This window comes from Pyrus communis, chromosome 5, assembly GCF_041283825.1.
Source record: "Pyrus communis isolate YQ-2024b chromosome 5, ASM4128382v1, whole genome shotgun sequence".
Taxonomy (NCBI): domain Eukaryota; kingdom Viridiplantae; phylum Streptophyta; class Magnoliopsida; order Rosales; family Rosaceae; genus Pyrus; species Pyrus communis.
Genome location: NC_142569.1, coordinates 10,056,655 through 10,084,333, shown reverse-complemented (window position 1 = coordinate 10,084,333; position 27,679 = coordinate 10,056,655). Strand labels below are relative to the sequence as shown.

At 37.5% G+C, this 27,679-nt stretch overlaps 3 protein-coding genes across 6 annotated transcripts; 2 read left to right on the top strand and 1 right to left on the bottom strand.

The window, feature by feature from the left end:
- Positions 1 to 312: 312 nt before the first annotated feature.
- On the bottom strand, positions 313 to 4,318 carry LOC137725621 (transcription factor UNE12). Of its 3 annotated transcripts, none has more exons than XM_068464375.2 (7): positions 3,795 to 4,318; positions 2,798 to 2,917; positions 2,598 to 2,663; positions 1,839 to 1,904; positions 1,131 to 1,208; positions 796 to 1,045; positions 313 to 630 (listed from the first exon to the last, which is right to left on the bottom strand). In XM_068464375.2, the coding sequence occupies exons 1-6, from the start codon at positions 4,137 to 4,139 to the stop codon at positions 815 to 817; spliced, it is 906 nt and encodes a 301-aa protein (XP_068320476.1). In that variant the 5' UTR covers positions 4,140 to 4,318; the 3' UTR covers positions 313 to 630; positions 796 to 814. The 3 variants fall into 3 exon arrangements, with proteins under 3 accessions (XP_068320476.1, XP_068320475.1, XP_088550348.1); XM_088694222.1 differs by having other exon boundaries at positions 508 to 645; XM_068464374.2 differs by having other exon boundaries at positions 313 to 1,045.
- A 16-nt stretch (positions 4,319 to 4,334) lies between these two features.
- LOC137725262 (tryptophan synthase alpha chain) lies at positions 4,335 to 9,100 on the top strand. Its single transcript, XM_068463890.2, has 9 exons — positions 4,335 to 5,846; positions 6,695 to 6,841; positions 6,955 to 7,020; positions 7,398 to 7,506; positions 7,649 to 7,725; positions 7,842 to 7,919; positions 8,247 to 8,324; positions 8,547 to 8,606; positions 8,804 to 9,100. The coding sequence occupies exons 1-9, from the start codon at positions 5,652 to 5,654 to the stop codon at positions 8,936 to 8,938; spliced, it is 945 nt and encodes a 314-aa protein (XP_068319991.2). The 5' UTR covers positions 4,335 to 5,651; the 3' UTR covers positions 8,939 to 9,100.
- Positions 9,101 to 17,118: 8,018 nt separating this feature from the next.
- Positions 17,119 to 19,886, top strand: LOC137725461 (light-inducible protein CPRF2). 2 transcript variants are annotated; one of them, XM_068464151.2, is made up of 6 exons: positions 17,119 to 17,583; positions 17,696 to 17,795; positions 17,993 to 18,203; positions 18,816 to 18,891; positions 19,009 to 19,134; positions 19,269 to 19,886. In XM_068464151.2, exons 1-6 carry the CDS (start codon positions 17,176 to 17,178, stop codon positions 19,707 to 19,709), a joined length of 1,362 nt encoding a protein of 453 aa, XP_068320252.2. In that variant the 5' UTR covers positions 17,119 to 17,175; the 3' UTR covers positions 19,710 to 19,886. The 2 variants fall into 2 exon arrangements, with proteins under 2 accessions (XP_068320252.2, XP_068320251.2); XM_068464150.2 differs by having other exon boundaries at positions 17,120 to 17,598.
- Positions 19,887 to 27,679: the final 7,793 nt, after the last annotated feature.

Sequence of the window (27,679 nt, the reverse complement as noted above, 5' to 3'; positions counted from 1 at the left end):
GCTACCGTTAGGTTCTTTCTGGCAATGATTAATCCTCAAATGATGATTCAGAAGAATTGAAAAAAGAAGTCTAATTACTTTTCTAAAGAGAACCCCACGATCACGAACCACTTACACGGTTACACCCATTAAAAAAAGCCCCATTCAAATTTTCTTATAATTACATGAAACTTGAACGTCAAAGTAATGGTATCTCAAACCTGTTAAATCACCATGCGAAAAAGTTAAAACACATAGCACTACACAATAGGTTTGAGACACTGTCACCTTGAAATCCCCGTTTCGCCTGAATCTTCCTTTGCAACACGCATATTTTCAAACTAAGCAACAATTATGCATTCATTATCCCACCTCTATATTACATTACTCTAAACATACATAAATAAAAAAAAAAAAAATGTTTATATATACTACTCAAAATTCCTTATAGAAGGTAGGTCCCACAACCCACTAAGCAAAAACAATACGAGAGCCCCCACTACAAAAGGGCTTCCATCATTTTCCACTACGCCCACCATTGATGCAAAAAAGCAGAGCATATCAAGTGTTCTTTGACAATTCCTCCTTTACTTGAAGCTGGCAAGGCATGAAGGGCCTGCTCCTATTTCTTTAGGGCATTGACATCGATCCCTGTGTGGACAAAAGCTTAAAGAAAAAGGCAAAAAAAGCAACCATGGCATCTGACTTTGAATGCAATTTGAAGCTTAAGATATGGCGGGTCGGGAAAACGACAAATACGGCATGGGACCCAAGAGCATCTAGTGAGTTTTCGGGTGGGACCGCGGGAATGCATACCTATCGTTTTTCTGAGGTCTTAGGAAGGAGGGTTCATTTCAGGCTTGACAACACTAGAGGTGTCCGGAGGTTGTGTGTTGTAGATTGCCGAGGCGAGTGAGATAGGCATGATGCAGAGAGCCTTGGATTGGAGGAACTGCATTGCAGCCCCAACGTTGTCTTCCATAAGCTTAGCTACTTGTCGTTCTGTGCCATCATTAGACCACTTATCCCACGCCGGTTGGTTTCTACCACCTTCGCTGCCTTCTTCCTGCAATTAGAACAGAACCTTTTTAGCAATATAACAAAAAGGAAAACAAAATCCCTAGGAAATATAAAATGTAATCATCTATTACCTCAACTGAAGATAGTGGAATATCTGTTACAAGTGGTGCCACAGCACCAGCCCCGCCCAATCTACTCATGCTCAAAACCTGTAAAGGAGATGACTTGAGCATTAACAAGAAAAGGACAAAAACCTTCACTTTCAACATTATAAAAAGACCTACTTCTATCACCGCACGCCTAACAAATTTTGGGTCTCAAGTAATTGGTCAAACAGACAAAGATAAAAGAAGTGAAATGTACCCTTTTGTTTTTTGTTCAATATAAAATATAATAACAATAATTTCATTCGATAATCTTACCAAAACGACACACGTTATATGAAGATTTGGAAATCCGAAACCCGCCCTTGAAAAGAGTAAACGACTTCCAGTATTTGGTTGTACTTGTACACAACAAATGTCCAGGAAGGGATTCAATTTCTTTCTATACTTGCTCAATCATGCGAATGCACTTATGTAACTGATTGCATTGCTACGATGATGACAACTATTTGTCTCATGCAAGTGGAATTTTATACCATTTATCAAAAAATGTTAATATCAAAAGAAAGTAAGCCTCTATGGAATAACAATTCGTTTAAAAATTAATGACCATTTTAAGTATAGAATAGTTTCAGCAAATAATTGAATGCAAAGCAATAGACAAATATGAGAGGATTGAGTAATTAGGAATTCTATCATTTAAGTGAAAAAGAAAATAAGAATTAAACTCGATACCTTTACTTGGAGCCTTAGGAACTTCACATAGTCCATTATCTCATCAAGCATGGCAGCTCTATCCGTCTACACAAAACAGAAGTACATAGAATACAGATGATGAGGTCTCAAGAAGCCGTGACAATATGCAAATCCATAAAGCACTAGCATTGAAATTATTTTGCTACAACATTTGTCGCATAACCAGCTTCTGGAATTCCATTTGTCCGTTATCACTCAAAAAGCCGCAAGCAACCCATTGTGTGGATTTAGAAACAAGCTCTGTTGAATTCTGTGTACTACTAACGACAGTCAAATTATGAAACAACACATCCCAATAAATCTTCTTTGAATACATGCAGCATTACAACAGCTTCGTAAGTTGCAGCAGAAATTCTTTAAAGAAAAACTGACAGCTGAAAACAGGTCCTATAAACTTACAAAGGATTCAGTCCCCAAATTTTTTTTCATGCAATGCACCTCAGAACAACACTCGAGGTAAAGTATGTTTCTCAGAACTTTCTGAACAATACCACCATATTCACCACATCTAAGTAAGATTTACTATCCAGGTTTCCAAAGGGGTTATTCTCTTAAATGATTTAACATATTATCAAATTGGTTTCATATTCAATTTTTACTAGCTTAGCTTGTACACAACTATTATCAATTTGTAAAGCAAGGGAATCTTCCCTTCCCCTCATACTACATAAAACAACATGTTTCTAGTAAGCATGAAATGCAAAATGAAAAATACGACATGAAAGGAGTGTCACTGACCTTGTTGACGCTAGGAACTAGTTCCTGCAATGCCCTGATTCTTTCTGCTATTCTTTCTCTGCGCAACTGTACAGAAAGGTGTAATCAAGAATAATTCCACAATAATCATAAAGGAGGAAAAGGAAAATAGAAGTTAAAAATTAAAACATAGTTTCAGAACATTTCCAAGATTTTTTTTGTGTAAACTATACCAAACTTACCCGCTCGGCAATGCTGTGTGGATCTGTGGCTTGTCCTCTTCTAGCTCGCACCCTTGGTCGCATTGCTGGTGGATGCGGTGCTGCAGCAATTGTATTTGAAATAGGTTGGCCATGGAAAACCTGTAAAACGATATAGTTTATATTACTAAGAACAGTTGTGATGAAAGACAGTGACATAGTTCCTCAACAATGCACGACACCGCAAAACCCAGAAGGTAAATTACATCAAACATTTTGATCGATTAATAGATGTCCCCAGCTCTTCAAAACTCAAACATTGTCAATAAAATAGGCTGACCTATCCAAGTTCCGAATTTCCATAACCACACATATATGTAAACACATCGATATGTATATACATATTTAAAAAATGTATATTTAATGTGTACAGAAGTATCAAAATCAGTTGCTAACATGTTGCAAAATTTTGTTTCCGTAATCCTGCATCTTATCAGGAAAGCAGAATTATTATTCTCTGTTTCGAAAATTTGAAGGCCTGCCGGAATTATACTCAATTGAGAAACAGAATACATAAAAGTATAAAACAATTAACCACCATGGTTGGATACTCTCTCTCTCTCTCTCTCTCTCTCTCTCTCTCTAAAATCAAATGCAAACCCATCACTTTTCACATGCTTCCATTTTCTCTGACATCAAAATTCTTACGGATTATTGGTTTATATCACTAAAAGATTAAAAATTGTGAGTTTTCTGTTTGATTCTGGCCAGCCATTTAGCTCCATTTTCTCTCAGGTAACCCGGAAGCATCCTCCTGTAACTTCTTGTCAGATAGCACTACTTGAATCTCACCCAATTAATCAAAACCCAATTTCTTGCAAGTTTCCAATTTTCCTTGTTTCCTTTCCTTTGTCTTCTTGCTTATTAAGCGAACAAATAAAACAATTAATTAAAACAACATTGATTAACTTACAATTACAGCATCTGAAATGTTAAACTTTCGAATTAACAAAACAAAACCACCCAAACAAAATCTTACATTTTTCACAGATGAAACTCGACTATCAACGACGTCGTCTCGAAACCGCTTCCCGCTGCCAGAAGCCTCCTCGTGCTTCAAAAACCCAGCTTTCCCCTGCTCCAAGCTCAACCCCAAGGGAAACACCCCTCCCTGGAACCCACCGCCACAGCCAACTCCGCCACCGATGTGGCCGGACCCGTCCACGGAGTTCAGCTGCAGCATCATAGACGCCGGAGACACCTGTCCTCCGGCCAAACCCCCGTCGCTTCCGGCCAAATTAGCATCGCCGGAGGCAAAGTTGGGGAGGCCGAGAATTTGCTCGAGGAAGTCGTCAGCCTGGGGCTCCGAGGGGTTGTTGGCCATGGCGAGAGGAGGAAGAACCGAGGAAGTAGTGAGCGAGTGACGGGCCGAGTCGAGGTGAGTCGGTGGGGAGCGAGTTAGGGTTTTGCAAAGAGCACCTACATGCAACAGAGAGAAATGGAAAAGGAAAGCTTTGAGCTTTGAGAGAGCTTTTGAAATTTTTGCTTTTGAGTTTTTTTTTTTTTTTCTTTCTGCTCAGACTCAGAGTGAGCGAAGAGACAAGAGAGACGAAAAGCAAAGGTGGCTTTATCTGGTTAAAAATGTTTCACTTTTGTAAAAGGGGCCGAATTTCTCAAAATTTACCTTTTTGTGCCATTATTATTTTATCTTTATATTTTATTTTGCTGATTTGGGTTTGTTCGTTGGTACTTGGCGGGCAACTATTTTGCCGCCCAATTGTTACGTGAAGCCCATTATATGCGGGCCCAAGATCTTATCTAAATTTTGGATTGCACTTCTTTGTTAAATTGATTGTTTTTTTGGATCAAATCTCAAGAGTTCTCCTCTTTATTAAATAAAATCGAGACTCGTTCTTTTGATTATCAAGTGATTAACAAATACACGATCACTTAATTTTAGTTTGATATCAATGACAGAGATTAAAATATTAAAATCATATTTATTGATTTAGTATCTTTGATATTTAAACTCAATTCAAAGGTAGGTGACGGTGGATATTTGATTAGCAAATGACTAAGAGAGCAAGAATCTAATTAGATAAGAGTAATAATTGATTAGCCTTAAAATAGTATAATAGTGTGCCAAAAACATTGTACAAATACCAAAATAGGAACAATAACAAGTCATTAAGAAAACAAATATAAATTTTGACACGAGAATTGACAAATCATTCTTAAAGTATCAACAAAATGATAAATAACTTGTTAAAAAAAAAAAAAAAGTATCCATACATGTTGAATTCTGATTAACATGTAAGTAAGAATGACTACATCTAAAATAAGACATCACGTATTTTCACCAAAATGCATAATTTCTTTGTCTACAAAGCATGTCAAGAGCTTTTGAGACTACTTTTCCAACTTTCTCACGTAGAAAGCCCTAAACGAGTCTTACATATTTCGCAATTTTCTAAATTTGATTATACAAAGAAAAGTTACAATATCTTAAATTTCAGATACTACCTGTACTTTTATCCTTTTATCTTTTTTTTTTCCTTACGAGGAAATATGCTACGAATTTAAAAGGTACGATATTAGGTGCACCTGACTATTTGACCCGTTTCCCTCTTCAAGAAACTTGAAATTAACTCTGAGAATCTAAAATCTAAAAGAATCAATCACAAATTTTTAGCCCAAAATAAATTGATAAAAATTCATTTGGGGAAAAAAATAAAATAAAATATGCGCGGAATTCAATGGTTTGAGACAATTATATAAGATAAGAAGTAATCAATAATGGTGACTTGAAAATTGAGAGTAAAAACAAAGTGTACACCCGGCAGAAGGAGGCTACTGAAAACCCTACAAAACGCTCAGTCACCGCTGGGTCTACCGAATGGCTGCTTCTTCCTCTCTTAAATTTGCAGCTGGGTTTCTCCAACTGAAGAAACCACAAAACCCATTGCTCCTCCGCTCTCCCGATCAAGTATCCACCCTTTCGACCAAGAAGTTTGCTACAATGGCGGGTCTCACCGCCACCCCAGCCGTCAGCCTCTCCCAGACTTTCATAAATCTGAAGGAGCAGGGAAAGGTGAGCAAATTTTGGGCATCTGGGTTATGAGATTTCGATTGCATTGTGGAAAAGTTTCATCATTTGGTGTGCCTGTTATGCTTGTCTGTGCTTTCATTTGAATCCCTGCTGAAAATTTTGCAGAACGCACCACTTTTCATGGATTTCTATGCCTAATGAAAGATGGGTTTTGAAACTTTCATCATTTGGTGTGCCCCTTTCTTCATTTTTTTGTTCTTGCAATCGAATCCCTGCTGAAAATTTTGCGAACCCACCAAATTTCATGGCTTTCAGTGCCCAATGAAAGCTGGGTTGACATGATTTGGTGTGCTTGCTCTGCTTGTTTTGTTCTTTCATTTAAATCCCTGTTGAAAAGCTTGCAAAACCCACCAAATTCATGGCTTTCTATGCCCACTGAAGTCTGCCAAAAATTTTGGAACTTTTAGTCGTATTTTGATCACCAGCCAAAATGCACATTTTATACCTCTTTTGTTGCTTTTGGCATTGCCATGTTCTAGATATATTCAATTTTCCCTTCATCTGTTGGCCTTCATTTCCGAATAGAGTCGGGGAAGAGATGCTGACTGATCAAACTTTTTGTTTGGTTCTTGTTCTTGAGAACGATTTGGCTTTGACCAAATGCTCTGCATTTTACCAGTATTGTCAAAGTTGCTATAGTACATTAATCAGTCACAAGTTATGTTTATGGTTGTTTGTTGTGCATGCTTCAAAATGGATCGGCATTGGAATATTTGGTTTTCTCAGCTAAATTTCATCTTAGGACTAGGACTGGGATTTGCAGCTGATTTTAGATGAAATGGTTTATACATCAAGTTTTATCGTTCTAATGATTATGTCTTTCTGTGAAGATTGCATTTATCCCTTACATCACTGCCGGTGATCCTGACCTTTCAATCACAGCAGAAGCATTGAAGGTGCTTGATTCTTGTGGATCAGACATAATCGAATTAGGTGTTCCATACTCTGATCCATTAGCAGATGGTCCAGTTATACAGGTTTGATATGTTTTCCGTTTGTATTGTACACTTTGGCATGTTCTTTTTACAATTTATGTTCAATAGGTTCCTGTTTTTTATCCGCCACTAATTTGGTGTGGTATATTTCGTAGGCTGCAGCCACCCGTTCCCTGGCAAGAGGGACCAATCTCAATGCAATTATTTCAATGTTGAAGGAGGTATCTTTATATGCTATGTTATAACAACTTGATATTTGTTGGTTTTCTATCCCAATTGAAAAGTATGTTAGATTTATTACTGTTACTGTGACTACCAACGAAACGTTGATTGCCGAAACCCATGAAAGAATTTGATTATGAGCAGCCAAGTTATTCTCATATTACCATACTACATATCTCTATGTGGGATGTAGGAGTAAAAATTCATATCAAGACAATAGCATATTCTCAAATGATGCTTCTTACGTAATAAATCTACGAATGATATGCATACAGACATTGTGAAGTTGTTATGTACAGTTCTTGTTTCACATTGACACCTCTCTCACTCTTCCCATTGAAACAATCTCATTATATTAATTTTGTTGAATGGACAGGTGATTCCCCAGTTGTCTTGCCCAATTGCTCTGTTTACTTACTATAACCCAATTTTGAAGCGTGGAATTCCAGAGTTCATGTCCATCATCAAAGACGTTGGTGTACATGGTAATGTATAAGTATTTGATTTATAATGTTTCTGAATATCATAATTAGTTCTGTTTAGCCTTTGTGAACTTGATTTAGTCTTAAAATAGTCTATATATCTTATAGGAATATGACTAGATTCCTATTTTATATTGGCTTGTAGGGCTTGTGGTTCCAGATGTTCCATTGGAAGAAACAGAAATTTTGAGAAAGGAAGCTGCGAAAAATAATATTGAATTGGTTTGTTTCTTAGTTTTTCCCTGCACTATATTCGGATTTTTTAGATTATTTCAAATTATTGATTCTTACTTTTGGATGTAATTGAAATACTTCCGATCTGCTTGTATGATTTACAGGTATTACTAACTACACCCACTACTCCAATTGATCGCATGAAGGCCATTGCCGAAGCTTCAGAAGGATTTCTGTACCTGGTAAGAATCACACATCTATCCTTGATCTTTTATATTCTCTATAGATTTAAGACTATCGAGTTATGTCCAGCTTTCCGGAATTATCATTTAGATTAGAAATTAAAATATTGAATACATGTGATAACTGGTGTCATGAAAGTGGATGCTAAATGTGGTCTTGGTCAAAGAACTTCCATTTTGGAGAGCTTCCTATCAATAACAAGTTGGCAAGTTTTGTTTGCTTCGCAAACATATTTTATTTATAATTTTATACAAATTCTTTCATCTATCTTGAGGTGAATATGACATTGCTAATTGCATTTTATTGTTCGTTGTTTTGAATTATAGGTAAGCTCCATCGGAGTTACTGGTGCCCGTGCATCTGTGAACGAACGAGTTCCTGCCCTTTTAAAGGAAATTAAAGAGGTTTGTCTTTTGAATCAGTTCTACAGTTTACCAGTGTAGATTTTTATTTCTTATTGTTTTGAAGTACATTATATCATTAGGTGCTAGAATTGAACTGAATGTCTTTCAAAAGTTTAAAGGCTTCAATACCAAACAGAGCTAGAAAACTTATGCAGTTGATATGATCCCACTTGAACTAACATGTTTGTCTTGCATAACCATGCTTACCTTTTTATGTGACAGACGACAAAAAAGCCTGTAGCAGTTGGTTTCGGCATCTCAAAGCCCGAACATGCGAAACAGGTCAGTATTCTAACCTAACTCAGCATGCCTCACACCCACACCCACAGTAGACTACTTTACCCTCCCTGCCAAAATCCGACCGTCCCCTCTCCCTTTCTAGACTTTGTCCTGCCTGCTTCAAACCAAAAGAATATAGAATGACAATTGTTGCTAAACGTCTGCCTCAATCGAGATACTTATTCGTGTGTGTTGTGCAGGTAGCAGGGTGGGGAGCTGACGGCGTTATCGTTGGTAGTGCGATGGTGAAGCTGTTGGGCGAAGCGAAAACGCCCGAGGAAGGGTTGAAGGAACTAGCAACTTTCACCAAGTCTTTGAAATCTGCACTCCTCTGAAGACATTTTATGTGTTTTTTTCTTTCTCGTCTTTTGAACAACAGATTAGTCATCTTTGTTGCAAAATCTTACCGTTGATGTGAAAATCCCTGAACGATGTGAATATCTTACCGTTGTAGTTTCGAAGTTCTTTGTCGAAAATAAAAGAAGATGCAAGGGTCACTACAGTCTACAGCTATTTTATTTCCGGTCATTGTTGAAAATGTCATGAACGACAATTGTTGATTATTAAACAAAAGTAACTTTATCTCGTATCAAAATGGTAAAGTTATTGAGAAATAGTCAAATGACTCAAATCAACTACGAATTAGTTATAAATAATTTTTTTTTGTAAATTTTTTTTGAAAAGAGGACTAACTAGTGATCAAGCCACGGTAGTTTGCCTTTTTGCAAGACGAAAACTAGTTATAAATCATTTTCTCTGTAAAATTCAGGTAGTACAAAACTAAGACATACTGATATTTTTCTTACATTTTGGTCGGAATTTGAGATTATCATGCTTAAACTAACAAACATTTCCGGTATATGATGAGGTTTTCGAAAAAATGGATGTGGATCTGTATTGTCGAAGATAAATCACTAACCTATTAGTACGTTCCAAATGATGACAAACATATCAACATATTATCAATAAAATATCAACGATGTTGCAGTCCTATTAGATTAGGAATATGATTGTGTAAATCTTAGTAGATATGGAAATGTATCTTATATTCCTATTAGGAGTAGATTACCTATTAAATGTTGTAATCCTAAAGGGTAAGGAATTAACCTTCCTTACTACCATAAATAAAGGCATAACGGGGTGGAATAACACACACTCACAATTACACATATCTTTCCTTCTCTCTCTATGCCACACCCTCTCTTCTTTCTAGCCTCCATAATTGTTCAGTAAATTATGCCTACAACACGTTATCAGCACGCTCTTGATGCTGCGCTAAAAAGAGTTTATTCTTCAATCAGGGGAGTATTACGTTCTAATCATTCTTATTATGATTATTTTATTATTTTATTAAATTGATCTACATGCTATTGATTCAATTTAATTTAATTTAATTTTTTGTGTTGAATGTGATACAATGCATTGGAGATGCAATTCCAGCTTTCCGAGAAGGAACTTCTACAAATTCAAAGGTTTTTATCGATTTCTGCCAATCAGGTACACTTAAAATAAAGTAAGATATTTGAAATGACCGTGAAGCATGAAAACATTCCCCATGATGCATGAATCCCCTACATTTATATTTACCTTCCGATATATATATTGTATATGTTCATATATTTGTCAACATATATATTTGTTTCATGCATTGCACAATTAAATTGTTATGTGGAATTTGTGAGTCAAATTATATAAAATAAATTAGAAGCGTATTTAGGGTTTCCTAAACCCTAAGGGATTTGAAAAGAAAAAAAAAGAAAAAAAAAGGGTAATTGGGCATGGTGCGGCATTCCCACCGCACCATCACTGTGCACGCCACCATCAGGCTTTAGCTTAAGGTCAATGTAATGGGCCTAAAGCCCTAAGCATGTCTGCAATTTGACTCGTGGCCTCGGACTGCACCAAGCTTTGGCTTAGGCTTCACGCAGCCAACGCCCGCCCTCCCCTTCACACGCATCAGCTAGCACACATTGCTAGGCTTAGTCCAAGCGGCCTGCCCTTTGCTGGGCTCCCCGCGACAAACCCACAGCCCATTTGCGACTGGACCCCCATGCACCCCTTCGACCCAGATTTGAAACCCAGCTGCGGCTGGGTGATTTTTTTCCCCATCCGTGGCCTGCAGCCATTATTCGAGGACCTTTTGGCCTTGCCTTATACTTAAGGCACCCAAAACCGTGCCCCCTTAACCCACGACACCAAGCCCAAATTATTTTGGGCTATATTTTTGATCCAATAATATTATTTTAATATTATTTAGCTTCTACAATCGATCCCGTATGGCCCGATTTATTGAATTAATTAAAAGTGACCTGCAATCCATTAATCTGATAATGAATCCAAAATTATTGACCTGAATATCACTTTTGGACATTAACGATTCAATAATTTATTTTTATACTTTGAACCGTTGACATACTTTCGTAGTCCCGAAGCGCTCACATTTGAGTTCCCAAAGAACCTCAAATCCACTACACTTAAATCAGCATATTGCATTATGTGTTTCTTGCAGGAACCTCTCTTTTATAAACTAAACGTTCATAAACTAAATTGAACCTGTAGTTTCAAATTTAGTGCCTTTGAAACCTGAAGTTTTTATAAAACAATACACCCATGAAAACCCGATTTTTTTTTTCATGAAAACCATGTCTTAGAACTCAAATGTTCTAACTTTGATGCTTATGGATGATTCCTTCCCATAGCACCAATCACAATATTGCTCCCTCAATTCAGTGGATTGTCGTACCGTAACAAATTCGATTTTTCTGATTTGGACGTTGTCTAATAGAAACCACTTTATGTGGGGTACAAGACGTGAATCTCCACTTGACTATCAAGAAGCTGAGAAACCATTAAAGCCAACAATGGCATGGAATAGCTGAATAAGCCTCTACCATGATCTTCATTCGAAGACTTATGCCCGAAGCATTACCAACGGAAGTACCTCATGAACGACGATTCCATGGCTCTTTGACTCGCTCATACGGACTGTATAATCATGAAAGACATTGCCTAAAGCACACCATGATTACGTCTATGAATGAGTACAATTATGAAGTTTATAAATTCGATTGAATTTTGACTGGAGAATACTTTTCTCATCTTTTCATGTTTCTAACTCGCCCCTAAAGCAGTAATGTAGAAAGCGGAAGTTTACCAAATTCTTGGATCTGATAACTGCCATAAACATAGGGTAGAATCAAGGCCTGCCAAGGTGTGGCATCATGCCCAAAGCGTGATCCTTGGTACCTAAGACCTAAAACTTCAAGAATAAGGGATAATATTCCCGAACCTTAACCCTGCAGAATCTTCTTTCGTCTTGATGGAATAGATCATTGGTTATGCACCTGTTCGTGCCCCTTGTTGAGGAGTACCATTATAGTAGTCAATATGTGAGAATAATTTTGCTCCACTAAACATCGTTGGAAAAATAGAATTTTGACATGGATAGCTTTATTGGCCGAATCCCCTTAGTAAATCATTTACTCTGTGAACATTTTCCCATGTTCTTGGATTCAATTGTGGTGTATGTTTTACTTATGGATAATGTTATTGATATTGTCCTCGAATATGAGTTAATTGAATCATGTTTATTAATACATGTGACCGATTCAATTGAACACGTGATTAGGTTGGAATGTGGGAAAATTAGTTGTCTGGATGAATGCGTACTACGCACACTAACTTTACACCTAAATCATATCTCTAACAACGACTTCAGGTCTATCCAGCCTGATTAAGAGCATTGGCATGCTCCTCGTTGTATGAATGGTACTGCATTACCATTTAAGGGGCCTTAAATTCTCCCTGACGTTGAGTTTTTAAGGATATTCGAGATGACAATGATCATAAATGAAACCACTGAAGAAAATAGAGTGAAATATCTTTGCACCACCTCCAAAAATAAGCATGAAGCTCTGATTTGGGGCCAATGGGTTGTCTCCCAACTGGGAATACACCACATGTGGCGGGCCTGGAGCCTGGTGATTGAGCAGTTTACTTGCTTTGGCACGATCTTTTGGGACACTTAGGTCGAACAATGATACTACAACGCATCTCCTTTTCTAAAGTAAGGATATTGTGCTTACAAGCACACTTTGCCAAGCATGCTCATTAGGGAAATTGATTTTCTATATCATTCATCGTAAAGATACGACATGACTCTCTTTCACAGTGGATTCAAGAGAATATATGTGGACTAATCTAACCAAAATGCGGATCATATAAATACTTGTAGTTTTGGTTGATGAATCGACAAACTGGTCATATGTTTGTCCACACACATTGTTGCTAAACCTTATGGCCAATTAAGGGCTCACCACCCTACTTATCCTTTAAGGTCTGGGAAACTAGATAATGCTAGAGAGTTTATATCGATGGTTTTCAAAAAAGTATTGCGTGTGTTTTGGGTTTATAATTTGAACATCGAATTCCTATGTCCACCCCAAATAGCCTCGCCTAGCGATCATAAAGTGCAATTTAAATGATCGCCCGAATTTTGGTAAACGTATCAAGTTTTTGGTTTTTGCCAAGGGATATGCAATCTTGTACGCAACTATGTTGGTCTGCCTTGAGGCTCATTGCCACCCAACCTATATGACATTACAGTTGGTTACTAGGTACGAACCTGACGATTTTCATATTTACGCATTTGGGTGTGTATTTCATGTGCCAAGTTGCGCCGCCGCAACGTACCACCATAGGTCCTCAAAGAAGGATGTGTATCTTTTGTCGATCATGATTCTCCTTCACACTAGCTCTCTTAGAGCCCTTGCATGCGATCTCTTTACCGCTCATTTGCGGGTTGTCACTTTAATGAGATAGTCTTCCCACCGTTAGGGGGAGATAAAAATGTCAATGTTCCTGTAGAACGGCACGAAGTTGCGTGGACGTTACCCACTATATCTCATCTCGATCCCAATACCACACAAGTGTGATAAGCAAGTGTGATTGATTCTAGTTTTCAGAATGTTGCTCTAGACGCATTCCTCTGATCTAGCTAAAGTGACGAGATCATATACCAGCTGCAAACATGCCTGTAAGGATAGACGTACTTAACAGACGTGGAGTCAACATCCCTAGAGGGTGTGCCGCCCTTGTTGGACGGTTTGGACGCCCCTGTTGGATGGTCCAGTACACCGGCAGATAACCTATCAATCTGTCTTGGCCTGAAGCACGACAGATCACTCGGTTCATAGGATTCACTTCCCAAGAAGAGGAAGAGACGACACAAAATGAATCTACACTTGATTGCTGTCTCAAATCATTTCCATCTCATGAGATTAATCCGGATTTCTCCCAAGACTTAAAGTTCTTGGTCTAGTATACTAGTTTGGATGAGCTAAATGGAATTGAAATGAGATTATCATCGATGATGTTTTCACTTATATGGTAGCTACCGACATAAATGAAAAGCGATGATATCGAACCGTGTTCCGTTGATTAAGTGACAACGTAAAACTGATTGGACAACTAAAGTTACAATCTAGGTCAAATTCTTTACCAAAGTGTGTATTGGACTTGTCATTCCTACACTGCCCAAGGTAACCCTATTATGTTACAAGTGAGAAAAGAAGCGTTATGAGATGAATGAAATAGTGTTATATGATGCACGCCTTACGATGCAAGGTTTCTCTCAAACGTTCTATGATTGATATCAGCATGATGAAATATGGTTAGTGTTTTATGATACGGAGATTTACATGTAAATTCTTGAAGAAGTACATGGTTTGGTTCAAATAGTTTCAAAACCACGGAACACCCTCTTAACTCGTTTTTGAGGCGTTCACTTACAATCCGACGGATGTGGTATACCTTTCTAAGAGATTATTTGATCAGTCAGGGATATGACTTATGCCGTTGCGTGTTAAACTATGAAGTCTTATTCCAAATTGCTAAAGTTACAGTTTATGTCGTTGACACGAATCTCACTAAAAGTTTGAGAAAACTGCCTCGCACCTGAAGATGGAATTTAAGATGAAGGATCTTAGGAAAACTCATTTATGCCTTGACCTGAAGTTCAAGCGTTGTTCTGACGGTACCTTGGTTTACCAGTCAGACTACACCCTGAATGTGTTACCTTTGAGTATACCTTTGATCGTCTATACGTTATATGCAAATGAGACCCTTGAAGAGGTTATGGAATCCGAAATCCCATATCTGAGTTCAACTTTGCGCTTATTTGTACTTAGTTCATTGTATTTAGACAAGACATCTCCTTTGCTGTTGATCTTGGTAAAGATGCAGCACCGCACCTACACGCAACCACTGATTTGGTATTAAAGACTTACCCTAAAGGTACTATGAGGACAAATCCCAACGCATCTCGAGTGAATCCAACCCCTTTGATCCTCGGAATGATGATTGCCTTGTTTGTTATGCTGACGTTGGTTACTTATCAAACCTGTACAAGGCAAAATCCTTAAATGGTTATGTCTTTACTGTTAGGGATATCGCAATATCTTGGAGGTCCACAATATGACCTTAGTTGCGAAATCTTTGAATCGTTCCAAGACTCACCTCACTTCACTACCCCACAAGTGAGACATGGTTAGGAGTTCTTGTTGAGCATATTTGAAGTACTTACTGTGTTTTTATCCATCGTTGAGTCCTAACGACAATCTACGAAGACTATGCCACATGCATCAACTCAACCAAGACATGATACATCAATGAAGTCAACGCCAAGACATATTGAGTCCACATCTACATCAGCAAAACATCAAGAGATTGAAGTCATGCAAGCCGATCCTAAACAACCTTGCTGACCTTTACACGACGTCACTGCCGAAGTTAACCTTCCAGAAACTTGCCCGAGGAGTTGGTATGCCTAACTACTCATATGCAAGGCTTGTAGTTCTCATTTGGAAGTTATGTCAAGCTCATGGGGAGTATCCAGAAGTATACTCACTTGATCTTAATGTACTTTTTTTTCCTACGATTAGGAGCATTTTTTCCACTGGGTTTTTGTTACCTAACTAGGTTTTAACGAGGCATCCATTCTGGGCTGATCATACCCTTATGAGCTCTTCTACTTGCGTCCAAAAGACGTATAGTTTTAATTTAATGCAACTTCTCACTTTTCTCCTTAGATTATGGGTTTTCTATACCTTGGGTTTTACCATAGCTAGGTTTTGTGAGTTTTACTTTTTATGCATTCTTCCGTTGATTTGTGACTTATATTCGCCCATTGTGCCGACGACTTTATCAACTATACTTCATCACTGAAGACCTGATGCACCATTTACTTGAATATTTACACACTTAAGGGGGAGTGTTGCAGTCCTATTAGATTAAGAATGTGATTGTGTAAATCTTAGTAGATATGAGAATATATCTTATATTCCTATTAAGAGTAGTTTACCTATTAAATGTTGTAATCCTAAAGGGTAAGGAATTAACCTTCCTTACTACTATAAATAAAGGCATAATGAGGTGGAATAAAACGTACCCATAATTACACATCTCTCTCATTCTCTCTCTATGCTGCACCCTCTCTTTCTTTCTGGCCTCCATAATTGTTCAGTAAATTATGCCTATAACAAATGATTCATTCTTTTCTTTTTTCATTCCATTACAACTTCAACCAATCTTTCTAACACAATACATTCCTTCAACAGTGTGATTAACCGCACTTTTAAAAGTCCTTTCAAATTTTCCCGTCAACTTTAAAAGTTCAACTATATATGCAGTGTAATGAACCGCACGGTAAAAAAAAAAGAGTAAATTGTAGTTATGGTCCCTTAACTTTAACTCAATTGGAGCAATGATCTCTCAACTAAAAATCCATTACCATTGGTCCCTCAACTCATCAAAATGTGCAGCTATGGTACCTCAACTAAAAATCTATTACCATTGGTCCCTCAACTTTAATTCAACTGGAGAAATGGTCCCATAACTCTAACCCAATTGTAGTAATGGTCCTTATAACATAACTCGTTTTGACAAAATTTTTGACGTAGTTGACGAAAATGACCATAATTACACACTTTGATGAGTTGAGGGACCCTTATTATATAAATGGTTATTCCAACATAACTTATTTTGACAAAATTTTGACAAAATTGATGAAAATGACTATAGCTACATATTTTGATAAGTTGAGGGATCAATAGTAATGGATTTTTAGTTGAGTGACCATTACTCCAATTTGATTAAAGTTGAGGAACTATTGCTACAATTTACTCAAAAAAAAATTAACCTAGAGTAACTCCGTTAGTCATGCATCCTTTCAACTTTACATGGGACCCACCCATGTGGACCCTCACTTTCGTATTTCACATTTGTCCTTCGATACTTTTCTCGTCCGTGGGTTCTTCTCCTCCTTTCTCCAACCAAAAATTGGCCCTTATCCTCTACTACATTGACCAGCAATCCGCTATTTATCGCACGACACGTGTCAAACTTATCCAAATCAACGCAGCCAACCAAATTCAAAACCCCCGTACAAATATTACCGTGTACCGTACACCACCAGAACTTTCCTCTATTTGTCCGAATATAAACAACGAAAGTTCGCAGCTCGTCGACGGAAACAACAAAAATTGGATATTTCGGACACGCACGCCCGCAGAGTATGCATTCAGTGTTCACAGCGGACGACTCCTCCGACACGTTTTGGGCTCTGTCGCCGCCGGCGGAGATGAACCGGAGCGCGTCGGAGTGGGCCTTCGAGCAGTTCCTCGACGAGTTCACGACCCCGGCCGCCACTCCTCGCCAATCGGTCGCCGAGCAATTTCCCGTTTCGTCCGCCGCCTCCTGCTCCGTCGCGTCTCAGTCGTCGACGTCGAAGCGCGACCATGTGGACGAAGAGGTAGTTGAGATCAAGAAGCCCGACCGTCATCGCCGTCGTCAACTACAACCTCCTCAGCAGCTCAATCATCCTTCTCCGCCGGCGGCGTTGGATCCAGCTCCGACGGCTCCGATTAACTCGGACCAGTACCGCGAATTTCTCAAGAACCAGCTCGATCTGGCTTGCGCAGCAGTAGCTCTCTCTCGCGTATCCCTCTCTCTCACATCAATTTTTTTATTTTTGATTTGATTTTTTGATTCGATTTTTTTAATTTTAATTTTTTTATTGATGAATGTGATTGCAGGCATCGTCTTTGACGCCTGTGGATTTGGGTAATCTAGCCGAGAATCCGTCGCTGGTGTCGAAGCCTTCACAGTTAGCCCCGACTCGATCGCTTGATAAAGGTTTGTGATTGGCTCATTGCCTGCTAATTTCATATCCATTTTTCGCAATCTGCAATGATTTAGGTGTTTAATTTCGTAATTAGGTTGTTTATAAATTAAATTTGGGAACTTTTGCCATAGCATTTCTCTGAGATGTGTTGACGATTCTTATATTTGTGTCTAACATTCGAAAACCATTTGATTTGAGCTATTTCTAGATGCTGGTAATGCTTTGCCAGTTCCACAAAATGAAGCTGACACTAGCCCGCTTGGCGTTTCGGCTTTACCTGCTGCTCAGAGAAGAACTCCGGTGCTGAGTAAGCAAACAACGAGTGGATCATCGAAAGAGGACTCGGATGATGATGATCTCGAAGGAGACATTGAGATTAATGAGAATATGGATCCTTCTGATGTGAAACGTGCTAGGAGGTAACCCATTTCTTTGCTTGCCTAGTCTTGCAACTATTAGGTAGTTTTGTTTCATATCTTGGTGTAATGTTTAGGTTTTTTCACTGGTTTCAAAGTAATAGTTGGTGTTTAGGCTTAATTGACTTGAGTTATAATTTCTCTACAATAATTGATATATGAAGGGTATCAGCACATTGGTTGCCTTCTTGTTGGATGATGGTTAATATTTGCCCTGTGTGCAAGAGGGATGAGTAGTTGCTATTTAGGCTTTATCGACCCGAGTAATAATTTCTCTACAATAATTGATACGTGAAGGGCATCAACGCATGATTGCCTTCATGATGGATGATGGTTAATATGAGCGGGTATGCAAGAAAGATTAGTAGAAAGTTCAAAACTTTAGTTTGTCTGAACAAAAATTTAAAACTTTGATTTGTCGAAGCAAATGATCTGATTTGGAAGGAGGGATATGTTGTCTGCTGCATGATTTTTCACCTGATGAATTTGTTTGACATCAGGTTTGTTGTAAACATTGTCAGGAAATCAACATATACTCTAGATTTGCAACTTAATACCATATTGCTACATCTAAAAACGTAGCCCTTTATCAATTGACATGTTAATGGTGCTCAGGATGCTGTCCAATCGAGAGTCAGCAAGACGCTCTAGAAGAAGAAAACAAGCCCAAATGGGTGAACTTGAGACACAGGTGCTGCTCCTTGTTTCAAATTGTGAATTAGCAATAATTATCATCATCGCTTCTTGATATTTCCAAATTTTGTGCGTAGTAGACAAGATTAAGAAGTTTATGTTTGGGTTCCTTCAGGTTGGTCAGCTAAGGGTTGAACACTCTGGGCTGTTAGAACGTCTCACTGATGTGAATCAGAAATATGATAATGCTGCTGTTGACAACAGAATATTGAGAGCTGATATTGAGACGTTAAGAGCAAAGGTTAGCCGCTAAGACTTTCTGTGTTTTCAGTTTGTAGTCGTTTGCATATTTTTCTCATTCAATACTCTGTGTACTGTTAATTCAGTTCTCTTATTTGATTCAAGGTGATATATATTTGAATAAACAAAAATCAGGTGAAAATGGCAGAAGAATCTGTGAAAAGAGTGACGGGGATCAATCCGCTGCTTCTAGCCATGTCAAATGCAGCAAACGCAGGCATGCCACCCGTTAGCAACCCAATGAATGCATCCACGAATGCTGCTGTGCCAATGCAACCAAACTCTAACCGGCTCTTTCATCCGGGAGTTCCTAGTATGACCGCTACCCCTCTGCATCACCAGAGATTGGAGACTGGCTTTCACGCGAACTCCCCAATCTCTCTAGTTGGGAACCGACAGGGTAATGCTGGCCAACCAGTCATCACTGGAAGCAACATGGCTCACAACTCTTCAATGCCGCACACGGGCAACACAGATCACATGCCGCAGCAGCAGCAGCCACGGCCAGGAGTGGGTGAAGCATTGCCAGGTTGGGACCCTCAGCTCCCTCATGCCGTCCCAAAGAATAAGAAGTAGAACCGGATGTAGGGGCCTTCCTATTTTGCAGGAAGGGCTTAAAACGGCTGATTGAAGTTATGTGTTTATTAGCGGGATTATACTTCGGCTTTATGTTTTCGTACAGTTTAAATTTCAATTCCGTCTTTGTTCCCGTTTTAGAATTTTCCATAAATGAACTTTATTTTTCTTGTTAAACTGTGTGCCACAACCATGTCAGAGTTATACAAGAAGTACATCTCGGAACATGACTTGTAGCTCAAGTAGTTAAGAATATTTTAAGGTCATGATTTCGATGGCCCCTCCCACCAATATTTGAGTGTACAACAAATGATTTTGATTGCCCCTCCCACCAATATTAAATGTCCGTTAAAAGCTTCGTATGCTTGATAGCATATGCGCAATTACAAACATCTATCTCAACATCATGCCGACTTTTGAAATTTAAGAAGTCTTGGCAATTTCACGACCCAGGATGTCAATGACAATGTGCAGCAGATCATGATCAAGCTACTATCAAAACTAGATTTATCAGAAATCAAATATTTAAGTTATGGTTTCCATGAAGGCATGCGGAACAATTCCAGACACAATTCAACTGCGCTTAGAAGATATTTAAACTACATTCTTCGTGGATCGCTGAAATTAATTAAAGAAATTGTCCTTGTCCATGGGATCTTTTATGATGTCATAATAATAAGGAACATCATGTGCGTCGACTGGTTCCTTAAAAGGTCAACATGATCATGCATAGTCCTTGCAAATTAAGGAGGGTGTAGTCAATTTGGATTTCAAAAGATTTTAATAAATTTTATGAAGTGATAGATTTTAAAGGATTTTAATAAACTTTTCAATCCTATATGAATTTTGACAGATTTATATGGATTTTCATTGTACATTTCAATGGATTTGTGTAGATTTTGATTATGGATTTCATAAGATTTCTAAGCATCATCAAACCAATACAAATTAATAGACCAAATCAACATAAATTGAATTTCTTTGAGATATTTCACAAGGAAGTTAATTATCATCATCTCCAACACAGGCCCCATGGTTTTTCAAGACCTTTATCTTCTCACTCCCTCCTCCTCCACGCAACTTCTTCTGTCCCATTCTCCCACTCTTAAAAACCCAAAAACCCTCTTGCGCTTTTTATCAAACACTTGGAGGACCCAATTCACCACAACTAAACAAACCCCGCTGCTCTTTTTTCAAATACCCACCACCCACCAAGCAAACACACCTCTTCATCCAATTCCCAGAACCCAAGTCATAAAAATCAAATCTATGGATGGCAAGAGATCCGTGAGATTCTGTTATGACCACCTAGGGTTTGAGAGAGGAGTGAGAGAGGAAAGAAGGGAGTGATAAAATGTGAATAAGCTGGATTGGAAATCTTAGGGGTTGAGGTGAGATTCTTTTGGTTATGTATATTTGTGCTCATAAATCCCAACAAAATCTACAACTTAATGAAATACTGCCAAATCCTTGATTTTTTTAATACACCTAGATTTATAATCACTTTAAAAATCCCTATCAAAATCTAAATTGACTACCCATAGATTTGGATGTATTTTTAAAATCCTCTCAAATCCTAATTTGACTACACTATGATTTCAAAGTCTTTTAAAGTCCTCTTTCAAAATCTTGATTGACTACACTTTGATTTTAAAGTCTATTAAAATCTTGTGAAATCCTATCATATCCTAATTTGACTACACCTCCCGAAAATTTCTTTCTTTGGTAAGGATGCATTTGATACCGAGAGTAGGACATAGGGTTAAAAATATGAAAGTCGACTATATATATTTAAATTTAAATTAATTACAATATTCCTATGCGTCTTCTATTTATGCTAGCGAAAATAGTCAATACACCTCAAATGGCGCCATTTCATGTATTGTATTTCGCATATTGCATACAAAATCATATTGCTTCCAGCCCCTGGAAAGGCACTTTAGGAGGGCACTCTATTGCAAGTTAAGAAAGTAAAATAACTACTTAAGCAAAATAAAATGCTTACTCAAGCCAGGGATGTCCTCAACCGCGATGATTTTTTGAGGTATACCAGCTTCTTTCTGGCTAAATAAATACACGGTCACTGGTCAGAACTAAATCTGACATTGAAATACCGATGATCATAACAGTCAATGAGACAAAGAAAGGAAGCACCATGACACCATTTTCTCACAGGCTATTTCTAATACTAAGAAATTTAAAGAAACCACTGGACAAATGGCATAATCTATACGTTCCAGGTAATCTTATGTTAATTACCTTTCACAAGATCATTTGTTTGTTTAGGGCATGTTTGGTATTCTATTTGAAAATTTTTATCATTTCTCAAAACATTTCTTCAAAACAAATTTTTTTAAGACTCAAAAACTTGATTGGTTTGCGATTTAAAAATTTTAAATATTACAACTTAAACTAGACACAGATGTCTAAAAAGAGGGAGTCACAATAGAGGGAGAAAGAAGAGAGGATCAGACGAGATAGAGAGGAAGAGGAGTGAGAGAAAGGCCATGACAATGAAGAGAGAGGATTGGAGGAGAGACGAAAAAGATAAAAAATAAAAAAAGAGAGAAGAAGAAGAGAGAGATAGATTTGGAGTAAGAGGGGACGAGTGAGAGAAAAGAAATGAGTGAGTTTAAGTTTAAAAACTCTAAAAACTCACTTTATATGTTTTTAGAAAATAGACTATATTTTTGAGTTAGTCTTGAGTTCGGTTTTTGAAAATAGTTCTACCAAACAAGTTTTTAAGGCCTAAAACTTGAAAATTATTTTTGAATATAAAAAGTTGAATTCAAGTAGAGTACCATACATACCCCCCTTGTTTTGGCAGTGAGTTTAGTCTCCACGCTGACAACTTGAAGCATACACAGACAATAAGAAACCTAGATTGACAGTCTTTGAACAACTAGAGTTGCGTGTAGAACATACCCGTGCCCTTGGTCTTTCTCCAAGTGAATCTCTTTTGTGAAACCCTACGAGTAAATACGGCCCAACCTCGCTCAAGATCTTCCAAAACTTCAAATCAAATTCCAAATTTGGTGGATCTCACCTCACCACTTGCTTGGTGCTTCTTTTGTGCTTCTCTCCGGTCAAAGACAACTATATGTTGTCATCCCCACAAAGGTCTGGTATCTCTTCAAAATGGTGTTTGCACCACCTGAACTTTTTGGTTACAGTTTGGTTCTGGGCATTTAGATGCTTTTTGTGTGCTTGGTATCGACTGAGGGCTAGTATCGTGGTGTTTGGTAATGGTGTGGTTTCATTAGATTTGAAGATTTGACACTTTTTCTCCGACATAATGACTATGATGGGTTCGAGCCATGCATCTTGCGGTGGTATATGCACCGTTTCGGCTGCGTACGAGGCGAGCGAATATCTGTTTAGGATTTTTAGGTTTTTTTGTGTGGTCACTTTTGGGCCTCTACAATTGGGCCTTAGCTTTTGGGCTCCTATATAATTTTTTGCTTTTGGTATAGATAAGAATCTTTACTCATACATTTTGTGCATATGTGGCGTTCTGTCTGTAGTGATCCTTTTTTTTTTGGGGGGGCTGTTTTTATTTCTAGCGTTTACTTGCGGACTCTTTGTAATTTATCCTTCTAAACTTTGTTATAAAAATTCCCTTTGACCAAAAAAACAAAAATACGGCTTAGTACAGTTCCTTCACCACATCCACTCCATAACTCAGGAGCACAAAAAAGAAAGACAATTGGAGTGTAGAAAAAATACGTCAAAAGCTGAAAGTGAGACGTTGAAGCAAGATTTCTAAAACAACGGAATTACAATACCTGTTTAATAAAATAGCCAACCTATAACACCAAGCCAACACATTACCATTAATTCTAGTCACTTTTGTACTACATTTACTTAAGATCATCTTCGACCAAGGGTTATAGGCCATTTTTAGCCCCAAACCGTGCAAGACAGGTTTCCAGCCAAGGCCAAAATGAATCTACTAAAAAGAATCATAGCTAAGTTTAGCCAAGGGCAGGCTAGATATAGCTGGCCGTCAAGCCCCTGGGCAGGCCCCAACATGAGTATTCTAAGTCAAGATGAAAACATTTAATCTTGCATGTTGGAGATAAAATTTATCCTACAGTATTAATTTTTAAAAATAATAAATTTTAAAAGGCTAAAACATTGTTATAAGGGTTGTATTTAGCCTTCCGGGACTGAAGATGGCCTAACAGCCACACAAAAACCAACCAGCTTATAGTAGAAAAACAGTAATATGTGACATGCCTACGTGATATAATCCGTTTGTGTTATATACTAGTAGACGACATGGTTGACAATTCCCATTTTAAAATATGCTATCAATAAAATATCCACGCATACAATACCACATAACAATACACTAGTACGTACGGTAATACCAGACATCCAACATTAAAATTAAAGAAAAAATAGTACTAGAGAAATTATAAGTTCAAATTCCCCCATATAGAGAAGGGACCTTAAATATTAGCACCATTAAGTTTACAAAATAAAATGCCCAAATAAAACGAGCCCACAAGCTCTTGAGTTCTGACCAAACCGAAATAAAGTACTTAAAATAAAATAGTTATGATAAAAAAACATGCATGAAAGGACAGCCCTCCCGACTTCAGTTAAGCTTGAGCACTAACAGAATTTCCTATCAGATCACATCAGACGATCTAGATCTCTCCCAGCACCTGCGCAAGTAAAAGAAGAACCCCATTTTAATTACATGTGGAAACCAAGAATTGATTAATAAAAGAAAAGTGAAATGATACATAGAAACTGTATAGTTATATACTAACCCTACCTAGCTAGAAATGGTGCCAATAGTAGTCGTCTTCCTTCCTCTCCCTCACCGCCAGAGGGACATAGGTCTTGGGGTCTTCACCCCGCTTTCTCTTCCGCCTAGCCGGAGCGCCCGGTGGTTTGGTGTTCGGTGAAGCTGGAGCTGATGAGAGGTTTTTAGGTGCCTCTTCCAAAGTATACCTACAGCATATATTCACACATTAAATAATTAATTCTGAACCTGTTATTGTATATATGTACATTGCTTAATTCAATGTTAAAGTAATTCACGCATAAAAATTAGAAGACAATAGTATAATCTGTAGCTAAACTGTAAAAGCATATATATGTATGTGTAAGTTGAGAAAACATGGTAGATTAAGGTTAGGTTTAAGTAATTAAATAATTAATAAACTTCATTTACCCAGTCTCAACTGTCTCCTGGGCTAGGAGGAACAGGTTTGAACGGATCGGGAAATTATTATGATTCTCCCCATTCCTGATCTCCATCTGACCATGGAGTGCTAACCCCATCTGCCAAAGGTAAAATATTGCCAAGGAGTTAATAAAACCAGGCAATATATATGATACATCCTCACGGTAAAAGTGGGATAAGCTCATATGATCAAGTAGACTAATATATATTCTGTTAAGGGTAATGTTTGAGAGACTAATTTGGAGACAAAATTAACAAACAAAATGATGCGTTACTAATAAGAATGAGCACCGCTTAAGTAATAAATCAATCATCAACTTCCATGTCCTTTAGTTTTCAAAATTTTACCTCCAAATTTTCTCTCCCTAGCATTACCCTTTTGTTAAAAGTGTAACTAAAAAGATGACCATTTGCGAAAAAAATTCCAAATCTGTTGGGTTAACATGTAGAGTAATGAAAACAAAATCGTTATATTGAAGCTGTTCTACTTACATCTGGACGATGTAAATCAACAGTAATATTCCCAGAGCCATTTCCAAGGATAGCATCCAAATTAATTTCTGGTTCCACGTCATAAATGTGAATACCGTCGGGAAAGGAAAAAGGAGGCGAATTTGGGACATCTCTCAATTCTTTAGAGGAACCTGTATCATCTAACTTGCTTTTGTGAAATTTAAATTTCTCTACAAATATGGAAATACATTACCATCTAGTTAATATGCACGTAACAACATTCACAACTACTATATCTATATACTCCACACCCTAAACTTGATACATTTCAATCGATCTCCAACCAAGCACAAGAAATTGAAGTACTACTACAAAGTATAGGCTTATTGAAGAATGGTTAGGACTACAACATTCAGCATTTTCTCATTTTGTTTTGTATGCAATTGACAATATGTGGAAAACTAAAAGCAATTATTATGAGGATAGAAATGGCAACAAGATATGAAATTCTTATACTAATTGCAATTGACTGTTTCATATTGTAGTGTATGAGGTTTAAAAACCATGCATGTCGTCATGTAAGACACGTAAGACGCAACCATACAGTTATCCGTTATCCGTTCAAAGACATTATAGCCGTACAATCGCGTGTCGCATAAGAAATCTTTAGGAGAAAATTAGGTCTTGAAATATTAGAAATCAATACTAGCTATTAGATGATAATAATAAAGATCTCTACTAGCTAGTTGGGGTAAATTAAGCTATGTGCTTTAGATCTGAGTCCAATAATCATTACGATTTAATTATTTCGTATTGGGATGAAATAATTATATCATATCACATGAATTAAGAACTCAAAGATAGAGCTCAGTTAAATATAATCAAAATTGGGGATAATTTGTTTGAATATTAGATCCCTCAATATTGTAGCACGTAACTTTGTGGGGATTAATTAGAGGGATTATGAAAATTAATTGAATCTCTCTCACTAAAAAGTTGACTTGAGAAATATAATTCTGAAAAAATTAGCAAGAGAAATTGGTTTGAATTTCAATAGAATTTCCCTCCACCTAATGCTACACAAAATTTCTCTTATTAATTATTTCCTTTCATATCGTTTTCCTTCTGCAAATGCTTTGAATCACACCCCTCTTTCATATCGTTATTTTTTTATTTTTTATTTTTTATTTTTTGGGGTGATCGATTCAGAACCATCCTTCGCTGATTGAAAACAAATTAAACAAAAGGGCTAACCATATAACCAATTTTATCTGATAATTAAAATCCAAACATTGACATGCGTGGATAAGAGTAGCTTGCAGGGGGTCTCAAGATTTCACCTGCTAAACTGATGACATGTTTGTCCATTGGATCAGTCATTTTGGAGGCTGTTGAGATCTTGAAAACCCTATAAACAAAGATAGCCGTACAAGTCCATAAGGTCAGATAGATCATATATATAGAAAAATGTGGGGATATATACGCTTACACACAAATATATGTAGCTCAAATCTAGGGAAGAAATCAACATGCCTGACGAATTGAGCTGAGGAGAGAGAAGCACTTAGAGACTGAGACTCTCAGACAGTTGCTGCTAGAAAATCTGATTGGCATATGAGGGTAACATATTACATGTATATATAGTGCTTGAGGCTTTCTCTTCCAAGGGTTTAATTGGAATTTAACTCCTTCTCACCAACTCATCAGAAGACACCTGCAATTATAACGCTCATGCAAGTCAGCATAAGCACTTACATCAGCTGCAATTTGGATGCTTAGTGTCTTTGTTAAAGCAGTAGTTCATAGTCATGTCATTAAGTCTAGTGACATGTAAACATCTTGGGGGTGCAAGTTTTAAAAATTTTTTTTTTACAACAATATATTTACACTAAGGAATACATAATAAATTGGTTGCAAATATTATACATGTATTGCTATGCTTCAAACAATTACTGATTAATTTTTCTATGCTGTGAACATATGTATTATTACAAAAGAGTATGTAGTAGCTAGTAGAAAACCTAAAACAATTTTTTGATTTAAATTTCCAGAGTTTATAACTAAACCTGTAAATTATTTTCCAATAATCCTCGTGCGCCCAAGCGTCTATTCACTTTTTCCTCTTAAATTGTAACGCAAATAACTAAACCGTAAGGAAAATAATACTACAAAATGTACAAGGTTTCATTTGACTGGGCACTTATTGTTCATCTTTAACTCCAACATTAAACTATTTTCCCGCGAAATCCCTGGCGCGCCCAAGCACGCGCGTATTCATGCGCTCTTTCCTCCTAAACCATAACGCAATTAAATACAT